This window comes from Xylocopa sonorina, chromosome 6 (genome assembly GCF_050948175.1).
Source record: "Xylocopa sonorina isolate GNS202 chromosome 6, iyXylSono1_principal, whole genome shotgun sequence".
NCBI lineage: Eukaryota > Metazoa > Arthropoda > Insecta > Hymenoptera > Apidae > Xylocopa > Xylocopa sonorina.
Window position 1 is genome coordinate 4,843,648 of NC_135198.1, and position 14,340 is coordinate 4,857,987.

General features: G+C 37.2%; 1 protein-coding gene across 9 annotated transcripts in view; it reads right to left on the bottom strand.

The window, feature by feature from the left end:
* The window catches only part of LOC143424501 (uncharacterized), a 90,179-nt gene that overhangs the window by 25,755 nt on the left and 50,084 nt on the right, over positions 1-14,340 (bottom strand). For 8 of the 9 annotated variants that reach the window (XR_013101940.1, XR_013101939.1, XR_013101937.1 and 5 more), the window contains 11 exons: positions 10,715-10,939; positions 9,992-10,152; positions 9,673-9,884; positions 9,322-9,526; positions 7,282-7,471; positions 5,449-5,584; positions 5,035-5,365; positions 4,752-4,955; positions 2,231-2,472; positions 1,895-1,946; positions 406-633 (listed from right to left, as the gene is read on the bottom strand). Coding sequence is in view for 3 of the 9 variants with exons in the window: in XM_076896576.1 (XP_076752691.1) it covers positions 406-633; positions 1,895-1,946; positions 2,231-2,472; positions 4,752-4,955; positions 5,035-5,365; positions 5,449-5,584; positions 7,282-7,471; positions 9,322-9,526; positions 9,673-9,884; positions 9,992-10,152; positions 10,715-10,939 (2,186 nt within the window). In the remaining 6 variants the exon portion in view is untranslated. Of the gene's footprint in view, positions 1-405; positions 634-1,894; positions 1,947-2,230; positions 2,473-4,751; positions 4,956-5,034; positions 5,366-5,448; positions 5,585-7,281; positions 7,472-9,321; positions 9,527-9,672; positions 9,885-9,991; positions 10,153-10,714; positions 10,940-13,299; positions 13,318-14,340 lie in introns of all 9 variants that reach the window. The other variant, XR_013101938.1, reaches the window with a different exon arrangement.

Below are 14,340 nucleotides of genomic sequence, written 5' to 3' on the forward strand. Positions count from 1 at the left end.
GTCGATGGTTGATAAATAATTGAACACAATTAAACGATGAGTAAAAATAATATTGTCCGCGAGAAATATTTGCGTGTGACATAATAAAGAAACAATAGCTACGAACACGATATCACTAGGAAGCGAAGTCTCAAGTACAGAACTATTTAGCACTAGCGATTGAGATTTCTGTTACAAAGTGGTTAATATAAGTTCTACTATTAAGCGTGATTTATCGCGTTAAGTTGAACATGCTGCTGCGCATTCTTATTATTCAATTTTAATGGGAGTTAACGCAAATGATGATTCCTCATTAAACTGCGCATTAAATGTCGTTCGTATCTAGTTGTATCTCCCTGGTAATAGCTAATCGAAGCATCGGCCCCTCAACCCGCCATTTCTCAATTAATGCTCAAACTGACTTACCGGAAACTATTCTGTTGGCGTCCGCGATCACCCTCTGCCGTTTTTTATCTTTGTCGTCTAGCTCGTCGCGTGACTTTTTGCTCATCGTGTCGGCAACGTGGCATTTGTGCTCGAGAAAATCGGCCATTACATCCCCTAGCTCTTTCTCCTCGCTTGCGTATTTATCTTTGATGGGGGTCGAGGTTCCGTTGAATACAGTGCCGTTTGTGATTGTGACGTGCTGTTTCGCTGTTAAGTGCGAAAAACATGTGGTTTAAAATGCCCTGGCTTTTACTAAAGCGCCAGAAGAGAGTGACGATAAATAAGTCACTTGGCAAGCATTATTTTCAGCTGAAATTGGTAACTGTTCCGAGACTGAGCGTAAAAGGAGAAGGCTGTACGTGCTACAAGTAAAATTGTTACTTAATCGCTAAATGGGTTCCAGAAGCTGAGGGTTCAGCAAGTGCCACCCCTACCTCCTCGTGGTGGAACCTGGGCGTCGGACTTGTCCGACGGCTAACGGGGCTCTGGCTAGATCAAATCAAATACGGATCGGATAGGTTGGGTGATTCATAAATTTTGCTCAGAATCAATTCCATTCAATTCGTAGATTAAATTTGGGTCAGAGTAGCTCGAAAAAGGACTAAGAATAAACTCATTCGCTAAATGTTGCTCATTAACTCTTTGTCGCGCGTACCATGATTCATGTATGAATCAATTTTTTGTTCGATTCACCTTTCCTTCTTATTGTTAGTACTTGGTAATTGTATTCTTCCTAGTAGAAAATATTGCCACCAGAGAGCAATAAAACTAGCAACAAATACATCTGTTTTCTATGCTGTAATGATTTTATATTTTCTGGTGCAAAACTGAAGAAATTATATGATGAAGAGTTAAATTGAATAAAATAGAAATTGATTCTACATAAGAACAGATATTACATTTGTGGCACCACAGCTTATCGTGTGCCACATTATCGTACATACTCTTCAATAATATATTTACTGTAATATTTTTAAATATTATTATAATTACTAGAAGAAGTGTAACAATATAAGAAAATATGCAAGTCGCACAGCATTCCAGTTTTTTATGTTCAGTCTTCATATATTAAATGTACAAGTCGATTTTCAATTTAATTCTAAACAAAATAAATATCTGTGGCAGATTTAAAATTCCGTTGAATTATTCGTCAAGTACGAATGTGCAACTGCAGAAAATATATATACTATGCAGGTAGAGGTTCCAAATACATAGCAAATATTATTAATATGCTTTCTGAGAAGTATGAAGCGAAACTCATGATTTCAGATATTTTTCTTAGCAATGACACGAAGTAGAGCCGGCGTGTTATTCACAGAAACAATGTAAGCAGTGATGTCATATCCTTTCTACTGTTGTAATCGAACAAGCGCAGCGATAGCGGAACGCTTTTAATATCGTTATCAGAAAGGAATTTACTTATGAATTGTAGTAATTAATAAAATTTAAGAAATTATATAATACATACGTGTATCTCGTTTAGCGCTACTGATATTGAGATCTTCGACAGATCCAGATTCCTAAAAAAAGAAGAAATATCATATAAATAAACTTATTCTTATCATTATCGCTATTAGAACCGCAAATAATCCTTTCTCTTATGTCGAAATTCTGAATGCAAATTCATGTTTCGAGTAAAATGGTGGAATCGAATGTTCCTAACTTTAAAGTAAACACTCATAATATCCTAATAACTTGAATCTCTACTTATATTTGATTTTAAATCAGGCATATGCATAATATTGACATAAGGTGGACCATACATAGCAATAAATACAATAATGCGTTTTATAAGGATACAAACCTTGCTTTTATTATATTCGTCATAATCCGGATCCATCTTTGGATCCATCGTCGCGTCACGGCGAAGAGAAGTGTCCCTTGAGGGACCCAATTCCTCTTTTAAGGAATCAAATCCAGGCTGATCTAATCGAACTCTCGCGACGGCCTTTTCTACGTCGTCAGTGACCAGTTCAACGTTGAAGATGCATTTCTTCACAATGTCCTCACGGCCAATTTTGTTCAATGCTTTCTCTAAAGTATTTCCTACGCAAACAAATATATACTTTCAAATAAAATAAGAATTAATATTTCCTACCGTATTTCATATTTCTAATTTCACTTTAGTACTTTTAATAGCGATTTATATTAATTTCATTTGGCTGAGAACAAACTATGAAATAATAAACAAGTACAACTAGATTATAAAATTTAATTTACTATAAATTTTATATTGATATTAATTTATTCCGGTATTTCGAAGCAATTGTAATAATGAAACAATGGAACAAAATTATCATCCAGTTGATAAAATATTTTTGTCAGGACTGTCGTACGTTACGACTACAAAATAACACTGACGTAATAGCGGCGCTCAATATTTATGCCATGAATGCCATCAGCTATTTAACGTGCTTTTTTTTCTACCTTGGGTGCAACAAAAAAATTCCTGCTTTATTCAAAATCCGCAAAATTTTACATCATAGTCGTTTATATAAAAACAATAATAACTTCTTCAAAGTAGCATTTCAATTCCATAAATTAAGAGGAAAAAAATTTTGTTTACGCTCTTATCGCTGAATAAAAATATCGGGAACACATTTTTCACTCACAATTTCGCGCAATGATAGTTTTAAAGCGATACAGACCTGAGCTCATTGAAATCTGACATTTCTGACACTTCTGACAGGAAGCTTTCCTAAACAGCAACGACAGTTCGCTAACGTACGTATTGGTCGCCTCGTTTTCATACTCTTGGTACAAAGATATAAACATTTTCGCGTTTATGCCTTGCCAGGAGCGAATAAAGTGTAAAATAAAAAACGGAACAACCGCGGTAAACTATTACAGGGGAAAAGAAACTCGGAGAACACTCGTGTACACAATCACTTTCACTGTATTCTTGTTGGGATAGCGCCTACTTCTGTTTGTTTTAACCGGTCGCAGAACAGAAACGATGTGCTACGTGCATTTCAGCTGTACGTCAGTGTCATTAGTATTGGTAAAAAAAGAGGGGGAAAGGAGTCTATAGGTTTATGTCAGGCATAATAATGCAGGATGAGATCACCAACTACGTTGCTCCTCAGATTCCACGCGTCTTAGTCAAACGTGGTTGCCTGATTAATTGACCTTGCCAAGAAACAGGTTCTTTTCTGAATTTCGCTATCTGCTACTATATCAAACGTTTATCTACACGCATAGTACTTTGCATTGGCTCTTTAAAACGTACGCAATTCATAAATACACCGTTGTTACACAGACTGATTATACAAGTAGAGAGAAATGTTGACGATAACATATACAAGAACTGAATCCACATAAAGAAGTAACGAAAGTTCAATTGAATGCAATGTATATACAAGCACTTATAAATGTATAGAAATTAATATGTAATATCGAAAGTGGCAAGATAATAATTAAAATAACGAAGTAAAACTTGGTAGCGTGATCAAGAATTTATATATAACTCCATTGATTTCAAAAGAAAGTGAATAACCGGTAAAATTACTGCTATTCTAAGAATAACGATGAAATAATCTGTACCAACGAGAACACGTATCGCAACGTAAGCAATCACGCTATCATTATCGAGTCTTTAATATTAGATTAGTTAATATGTTGTACATATTAATTCTTACTGTGCGCGTCATCTTGGTGTCATAACAGTACATCAATAATGCATTGCTCGTATTAAACTTATCTTCAATTGAAAATTTAACGTTGTTGCTTCAGTCGTGAAATCTTTTAGATTTGAGAAGCATAGGAAAAAGCCATGTGTACAGTCCAAGTGTTAAGAATTAATAATGAAGGAATAATAATACATTTGTTGGAACAGCCATTAACCGTAAAAAATAGTATCAACATCGTGAAGTTTGAATTTTAATGTGTGTTTTATTCAAATGTTAGAAATCTACGCAATTATCGAGATAGATATTTTTCTCGTTTGAACGTTTGCTAAAAATAATGTTCTTAAGCTTAAAAAAGTATAATAAAAGAAAATGTTGTATAATTTATATCAACTGCAAAAATAGCGTATTTTTAGAATTATCAAAGTTTAACGATAGCAGACAGTATTGTTAATAAATCCGACTTTATATATCCATAAAAATGATAGAACTGGAGCACAAGCGTTTTCAAGTTCCCTCAATTATAAATCATAAAACTGTTCAAAGATCATTAATATTCTTAAAAAAGAACGATTAAAATGACTCACTTGTATCCGTTCAATTGTGTGTTGATCTCCGTTACCCAAGGATGAGACCGACTTAAAGTCCTTGTGTTCGATAAGCGATGATATAACTCAATGCAATGCTCGTGAAACTTACCTGTGGCTTTGTTCCCGTTGCCCTGCCACACTTTAAGCATAGCTGCAGCTTGTTGGGCTGGTTTGTTAGCATACTCTTGCTTAATCGTCGACACTTCATTCGGCGGTACATTTAATTCTTCCGCGAGTTTTTCCCAGTCTTTGTCCAACAAATTAGCGATATCAGTCAATCGAATGGTCGCTCTGTGAATGGCGTCTGGACGACCTGCAGCAGTTATTAAAGTTTATAAAATTCTCATCGGCTAGCGTTTAATTCGTGATCAGCGTGCGAAATCTACACGTACTTATGCCGCCGTCGCGTAGAAAACTATAATTCTTGGAGAGCTCGAGCAAGTCCACCTCTGAGACCGCTGGTTCTGGCGAAATCTTCTCTGGCAATAGGATGTTCAGTGTGCATATAGGCGTCTGTGGTAATTCGCCTTTAGGAACCTTTGGCTCGCTCATGAACATTATGCGACCCATCATATCAGCGGCGTCTGGGTCCTTTATTCTCGCCGTGAACGGAACTCGGTTTTCCTTGAACGCTCTGAATGGCAGCTGAAGCTGTTCGCCGCTCTTCAACACAGGCACAAGGTTACCCGAAAATTCCATGTACTGCGTTTTGCCTTCCAACACCTGCGGGAGCAATTTCACGGGGCGTTAACGAGCAACAATGCGATAATTATAAATGACGATTCACGTGACTCGATCGGCTTTACCTCGACGTCCCGGCTCTTCGCGACTTCCGTGAAGTGCTCTTGGTTCTCCAGAGTCTTGTCTTCCTTGTCGTCGGTCATACAGAACACGCGCAGCCTCGCCTCCAGTGGATCTACTCGCTTTGCAAATACTACAAATCTGAAGACGAAACAGTTATCCATAACATCTTCGCGCGTCGACGAGATTGTAATCATGCAGGTAAAACGTAACTGACTGATGTTGCAAAAGAGAATTTGCGCTAGTCGAAACTATATCATTCTACGAGATCCGGTATGTTTAAAAAATTGAAATTCTCTCTTTCTAGAAGATCGACGGAGAAAAAATTGTGCGGTGGGTTTCTTTTATCTGGAAATGCAGGAATAACGCGTGAACCGCCGAAGACGCGAGCAAAATTGTGGGAAAATTGTTCATGTTTCCTGTACAATCGGAACGTTGATCAAGGTAATTATGCATCTTTGTTCGTAATTACGATGGGATTTGTAAAGACTTTAACGATGAGTCATATAACACCGTGCGACGTAAGAGAAGGCTATAAATTAGGGAGATTCCGTGGAGCCAAGTCGACTCGAATCACGGGTCACGAGCTGGTTGAACTTTACGTGTTATGGGCGTCGAAACGGGCCATGCAGCCAGCCAACGACCCGCTGTTCCCATTAATTTAATTCCTTGGGACCACACTAATTTATGACCTTCTACTGCATTGAATGATCCTATACAGGGTGATTCACTACTCGCGTGACAAATTTTTACAGCTGATACTACACCTCAAAAGCAATAAAAAAGTATAAACCTAGGTTCAATTTGCAAAAATGGCAAAGAAAATTTGGATTTTTGTTTTCTTCGGAGAAACAGGAGTTTCATTCATATTATTGAACGTATCTTCCAAACCGTTAGTCCTACAAGAAAATAACAAACAATATTGAAAAGAGCAATAAATTTGCTATTATAACAGTCCCTATTTTAGCCTGAAACTTGAAAACAGGAGGAGTAATGAAAGTTTAAACTTATCTCAGGAGGCAAAATTGGTAAATTGCGAAAGCTTTGATCTCTTATTTAGGTAGGTCTCCAACCTTGCAAAGCTCCAATGCAAAAAGAATAAAGTTAACCCTCTAACTTTGTTTTGCGATAAGATGACCGACACTTAGGGAAATAAAACAGCTGTAAAAATTTGTCACACGAGTAATGAGTCACCCTGTATATTGCTTCGTTGCGACTATTTTACTCTTAGTAAATGCTATAGTATTACGAATAAAGATCTACAGCTACATGTTTGACTTCTGCAAGTGCAATAATGCATATGCAACTTTGACGATTCTGATATTCTTTCAAGTATGAAAATATACGATTTCTTTTGTGTAAATAAAATTCTCTACTAGAAACAATTAGAAGAAATGAACAGTGATCGATAGATATTATGTTTATGGGATATCTCACTTAAAAATAGATTTAAATTCTTTAAAAGACATTTTATATACGAAAAGATTGTTCATATCGCACAATATCACCGTTTATACCAAACAAATGTCACAGTAAAAATTAATATCATACCTTTTCGCGGTACAAGAGATACTCACCCCTTTTTCCAGTTAAAAGAAACGCACAATACGCAGAAAATAATATTTCTATCAATCCTAACTAGGCGAAATATTGTTACTACGCAAGCTGAGAGCTTTTTCCTTACTTATCTTACCGGCACGGAAAAATCGCAAACTTTCAAACGATATCGATCCGACATTTAGAAGAAATGTTCTACCTGCGATTACGTTACGTTATTTATCGTTCGAACGGATGAATCTTAAATATTAGAAAAAAAATAAAAGAAGAAGGTGACGTACTTAGCCATGAAAGGTACGTGTGTCGCGTGCGTGTATAGCTCCGTAGCCATTTTCGTGGCTTCGGAGATATTCCGACAATCCATTAACCAGAAGCGAGCAGATACCGTTGTAGTAAAGGAAACGCAATCTTTCACGAACGTCAACGGCGTCGAACCTGTGACATCCTCCCAGACTGCCCGACACTGACCCCCTGAACGACATACATACCAAGTCCAATAACATTATTAAAATATGTCCGTGCTGCGAATGGAGAATCGGCAGAAGTGATATGTGTGGGATAGTAAATCCGACGCGACCGAGATTAATTACAGTTTTGTCGCTTCCGACCAGGTGCATCTCTTGCAGACGCACTTCGACTGCCAAGCACCCTCTACTGCGTTGTAGCATTTTTTCGAGTAATGAAATATTCAGTGGTGTAACAGAAGAGTTTGTACATAAAATTCTAAACTTTGAACAGAACAGTGTATTAGAAGGGTCGTTCTATAGTAACGTTCGTTTTGATTTTGGTGACTTCGTTGGCTTTAAGTATAATTGTTGATCGTTCTATTAAAATGCAAGGTTTAAAGAAGTAATTAACGTAGAAAGATGCGGATACTCAGTAATATGATTATGTTGTGCTTGCTGATTTGAAAAGTATATCATTAAGTGAGATGTTAACAATTGTTAAATAAATGGTTCGCGAACAAAGTAGTTTTTTCAAGTTAACAGCCACTAATTAAAGCTTTTGTGTACCGAGACTACTGCTCTATATATTTTTCTCATTTTATTCTACAGCAAAATTGAAATTTGTAATTAATATCGGTCACCATAAGTGCGTTGATGTTACGTGCTGTATCGTGTATGTGGGTAAATGTAAAACAAAATACACGCTGACCGTATGATAATGCTTGCCAAATGAAAATAAAGCGTCATTCATTGAAAATCGCGCAGAAAGCAAACGCGAAACGTGTGAATATGCGTTCAACGATATATAAAAAAAAGAATGAAAACAAGGCGTGAAATAATTCTAACAAAAACGCGGCAGAATGCATGTCGAAAACATATCTTCCTGTTCTCTTTTCTTTTTTTTTATATATTTAACGTTACCAGTATTTTGATAATTTCCGACAACGTAAAGTTATTCAACTTAACAGAAACGAGAAATTTGATCGAGAACATATTCTAACAATATAAAATAAGTAAGAAATATAGTATAGATTGAAAGAATTGATTGTTCAATATATAACACGTAAATGATAGAAGTACAGCGTGGCTGTAACAAACAGTAATGTTATAAGGACAATATTTGTCAGTCTTTGTATCGGTAACGTGTCAGTAGTATCATTCATATTACAACGATCTAAGAATACATATACATATATGTATCTTGGGAACACAATTTTATAGAATTTATAAATTACAAGCCTAATATCGAAGCGGTTACCAGTCAAACGAATGTGCTGAAACAAAAACTTTGAAGTTAACGCTTACAATGAGCTAGGTAGTAAAATTTTATCTACGTTAATTAATAATCCATACCTAAATGACTCAATCCTAACAATATGCAAGCATTAACAATGAATCACAACAAGATATGTATACAACAATGGTACTCAACGAAATGTTTCTATGAAACATGCAGCTACCATCTCCCTTTTAAATCTCTATCCGAAGGTCTCCGGGACGTATCGTTCGATTACTTCGCTTCGATTACCTTCCTAAATGAACAGAAAACCTTCTAATAATAGCAAATCAAACATTCAAGTCCTACTCGTTACGTTGCAAACCTACGAGATCGGTGTGACAACATACATGATTATTCTAACGTGATACAAAGAGACTCTGAATGCAGTCCCGATGACCTGAGAACAGACGAAGATGCCTACCGCCCGCGCCATGCCTACTAAACTACTAATTGATCTTCGAATGCGTAAGAAATCTGACAAGAGCATATGTATACACCAAAGGTGTTGAGGCGTAACAGTTTCAGCACTTATCGGTAAGAGATTCTCCAGTAAGACGGTATGCTGCTCTACAATATTACGTGCAAGCATATATTACCAGTTATGCTGCACAGAAGTCTTAACGTCGGCGCGTCGCCTGAATATTGATTGATCATGCCCTTGTTGGCTGCCTGCGGTACGGGTATGGTTAAGGTTATCGGTTTGTGGAATTTCCTCCGTCTCGGCTCGACGGTAACGATTGGTGATACCGCCACTCTGTTACCAAGCAGCTTGGCCACGAGATCTGCTGGTATCGGATGTGCCTAAACAACAATGGAATTTTCTTTAACCCTTTAAGCGCTTAACGACACGCAACTCAGTGCTCAAAGAGTTAATCTGATTGCAAGTTACATTGAAGATCGTGGAAAAACTAGTCGTTGGACTCTGCGACGAGCAAGAAAATAAATACCTGCAGTCCAACTCTGATTCTTTTAGTAAGAGCTGCCGGTGGAAAAACGGCTTGGACTTGGGGAACAGCCGATGAAGAAACTGTGCCACCTTCTGGACCAACAACATGAACCTCTTGCCTGATGCGAGACACTACAGCGAAGTAATGTGGAAAGTCTGCAGTAAGTATCCTTACGATTCGAGAAGTTTGGAGATCCTCCAGCTGGCTTAATTCTGCGAACAATATACGCACATCTATTTAATAAAGTTCAAGTCGCGTGCACAGATAAAAGGGAGTAGATATGAATAATCGAAGGATTTAGACGAAGAAATAATCGTACCTTCTCCTTCAAAGCTCTCGTTAAGCACATCTTGGACAGCCTCCTCGCTGGCTTCCAAGGTGTGCTCGCGCCAAGTTTCTCCATTATCCGATCGAAGTATCACTATTTCCCGTTCCTTTCCTCGCAACGAAGCAAAGTGTGGCACTTCTATGATGACAGGCCTAATTAAAAAAAAATAATTCAGGTTATTACTAGTTATTACTCATCGTCCAATTATTTCGAGATTTACAAAAATCAAACAAATTCTATCCGACCAGTTTAAAAACGATTATTGTCTAATCGTAGTGGTTCAGTTGGTCAAGGTTGAAATTTTTCAAGCTACGCAAATCTCATTTACTATTCACGTGAACACAATAGCAGATAAATCTGGGTCAACAGAGATTACTATACGATGAAATCAATCAACAGTTTATAGAATTTAGATCAACTTAGAATATTTATCGCCTGATAAGGAAGAAAAGAGGACAAGTCTAAAAATTGACCTTCGCATTAATAGACACTTGAATCGACTTAATAAATTATTACTGTCATAACTATCCATTGCAAAATTTTTCTTGGGAGAGATGTTTCTCGTGTTCACATGTGTTACAGGTCAAGTATAAATTGCAGCTATTTATACACAATTACGTCGATTTTACGAGTAGCCTTGCATCGAAATGGTGTCTTTAAAGCACAGTGTCATCACAGAATCGAGTGCAGTTTTGAATATGTTCCTTAACATACCCTAAGAATTTGGCGCCCACAGGTCCAAGCTCAAGGATACGGCTGGCAAGGGCTTCTCCCTCCATCAAGGGCGGTGGGTTCGTCAGTTTGTCCCTCCTTAGGTATCTGCATGTAACGCGCATTGGCATCGCAGCTTTTCTAGGGGGTACGATCACACGCACCCCGCTGTGCCTGCATCCGCGCATTGCACCACCTCGTGCATCCACCAGGAAGGAAACCAGGAAGCTGTTGTCCATATAACGAACGATGGTTACAGGGTAAATCGAGATTTAGGTAATTACGGTTGGAGGAGATATGTTTTAGCACGGGGGCGTTACGATATGCCAAGAGAGACAGAGAGAGAGAGAGAGAGAGAGATAGGTAGAGAGATAGAGAGAGAGAGAAAGTGAGAGGCTTGAAAATAAGAGCAAGTTCATCGCATCAGAGCTAATTATTCGGATACGTAAATGTATTCGTAAACGATTATCCAACACTATTACATACGAATATTATGCGAACACTTGGCTCTTCGGCAAATAATACAATCATGCTGATATTGCTTCGCTTAAATCAAACCAATTATAATTAAAAAAAATAAATACTTTTTCTAATATATATATATTTGGTATTTACACTAGTCTAAATATTTGTTTTCAAGGTATATACATATGACATACGTATAATACGTATGAACATTTGATTGAAAATTAATTTATTGAAATCTCGCACAAATTAGAACTTGATATATTTTTATATCGTAGTATCAGAGTTAAGGAACAAATGAATATTTCATATTCTTATTTCTTTCGATAATTTATACGAACAGAAGGAAAAAAAATTAGGGGGATGGAGAGGGCCAATTAAAGAAGGCGACTCTCCGAGTTATTTCATAATTGTCAGAAGCACGCCAAGCCGAGAAGCAACGTTCACGTCAAATTGTCACTAAAAGCATAAAGTCAAGAAGTAAAAATCATTATTTCTAAACGTGTCGTATTATTCCGAGAACAGCCTTTCTTTTCTCCTTTTTTTTTCTTTTTTTTTTATATGTAAACGATGATATTTTAAATGCTCCGATCATTCCGTGATAGTTTAATAAATAATATGCTTCGATTATGAGGTTTAGTGCTGCGTATGAGAGCAACTGTAAAAGAAAACGAATTAATCGCAAGACAAACAATGTGCAACGATAAGTTACGTGAGAAAAATGGGGCAAATCAAATCTAAAACTGATTAACAATAATCGAACGATACGGCTCGCGAGCTTGTGTAGGGGGATTTGCTGCCTTTGGATTATCTGTGTCTGCAAGCGGAAAAACTAACATTGCGAAACATCGAACATTGTTTGAAGGAAAAGTAAAAGAAAAAAAAGAGAATGAAATAAACTCGTCGTGTATGGATGGCGTTGAAGAATCAAAATCGAAGATTCGTTTGATTGCTTCCTATTAGTGGCCGATGACTGTGCTAGTGAGACCTCCCGGTTCTGTAACGAACCTAGGAATTATTCACAGAGACGTTGCATACAACATGCGTGCACAGTGAATATAAACAATGTCAGGCGATTCGACGTTCAATTTGCATCCGCTTAACTGGCACGCGGGATCGTAAAAATATTCATGCACGCAATGGAACGCCTTCGCGAAGAGTATTCGCTTCTTCTTCTTTTCTTTTTTTTTTTTTTTCTTTCGAGTACATCGAGCGGTCTAAAAATATCGATCGTACATAAATTCTACGAAGGTTGCTCGAGTAAGATGATGTAATGGTTACTCTTTAATGTACACCGTGTTTTTGGAATACATTATAGACTTCTGGCTGTGAAGAACCACGACTCGCGAACATTCGAGTTTTTACGAAATTTCTACTTTCATCCTACGATTTATGCGATACGTACTCCACGTTTTACACTGCCATTTTGCAACCAGCCAGTTTACACGATCTCACTTATTTTACGCGGTCAGAAGATTATCTTCGCAAGGTGTTTATTGCAATCGTTAAGTGCGTTACTGTTCGCTTGACTATTTCCAAGAATGAGGATTGGTATTGCGAGATACAAGTAAAATTATTAGATTCTGCTAAATCGCAGAACTTTTTTTATCAACTACTATCTGTTTTATATGGCCAAGATAAATGTTGCAACAACAATTTACTCTATCACAAGAATTAATCTCAATGCTATCTTGATAGTCTTTCGAATAAATTGTGTCAAATAAACGCATCTATTTTGTAGTTTTATAAAAAAGAGAACTATCGCACATATTTTCCAATTGAAGATGATTTTTAAAGAATACAAAATCTCTTCGCTAATTTTAACAGGCTCCAGACGTCGAAAGACGCGAAAAGGATTAGAAGCAGAGTTTATGCACAATCTAATTCAGCATAAAGATCTATCTAACGATAACAATTTTTTTTAATTATTTCCCACGTGTATTACATCAATTTCCGTTTCGTTTGTTTATATATATTCATTGTGCACCGTATTCTAACGTGAAGTTGCTAAACTTGAGCGACTACTGGTGCGACTATGAAGGAGGTGTATAAAGAAACGCAAATCAACTTGAAGAGCGGTACAGCGACTAGCAGAAGCTAAGATTGAAGAGAAGATCACTTACTTTCTCCACTGTGGAATTCTGCGAGTAGCGCAAATAAAATAACAGTGAGGATCGGGAACAAAATAAAAAACGCGTTAGTATCCATTCGTTCATAAGAATGATGATGAGAGATGACGACATAGATGAAGTCGAGATTCTGAGCTAGGGCAACTTTACAGATTTTCGAATACGTTTTTCCCGCAGGGCGTGGACGCCCTCGCTCCGTTCGTTCGAACGTCCGCGGACTACTTCCGGTGGCACTATCATTTTTCAATCGTCACTCGTACGACTTTCGAAAACCCGCAATAATCGCACGCAAACCACCCTCTATCGTACGAAACTACACAAAGTAAAGGTCGACAATAATAATTATGTATTATAGTGGAGACGTAACGAGCCCACATCACTCACACTCTGCGAAACAAAGATATACGTTAGGGTAGCAACTTAAAACGGGTCGTTCTGAAATCTGTAACATTCGATTCCGTCGCTGAGACGAATTTTCGTTCGTCTGTTTCATATGTGAAGCGTCGAAACTGTTTTCTAAGTTACCGCTCTGAGTAAACAGATTTCAGTACGTGTGCAAAAATAGCTAAAAACTTGTCATGGGGGGAAAAAGGGGACAGTCGTACGAGCAGCAGCCACTAGAAGAAAAGATTGTACAAAATGGAGAAAACATTGTTAAATTACAGGACGAACGATTCTTTTTCTATATCTATTACACCATTTTGAATTAGAATTTTGTATTTACTAATTAACTGCTACATTTCACTTCTATTATCTATGTTCTTTTTTTATTTTTGCATCCATTTCACATTTTTAAGAACTTATCAGCATTATTTTCAGCTGAAAATTGTGCCGTGTAATTGTGGTACGTGATACCTGTACTTAAAAAGGATAACTGTAAATGTGGCTTGGATAATTTGATAGTTATACACTTGACTAAATCTCTGTTAAGAAAATGGCAAACCATTTCAAATCAAACGGACATTTGATGAACAAGTACGGTACACTCGTATTCTTTACGCATACGAGTGGAACTCGGTGTCCCTTTACCTTACA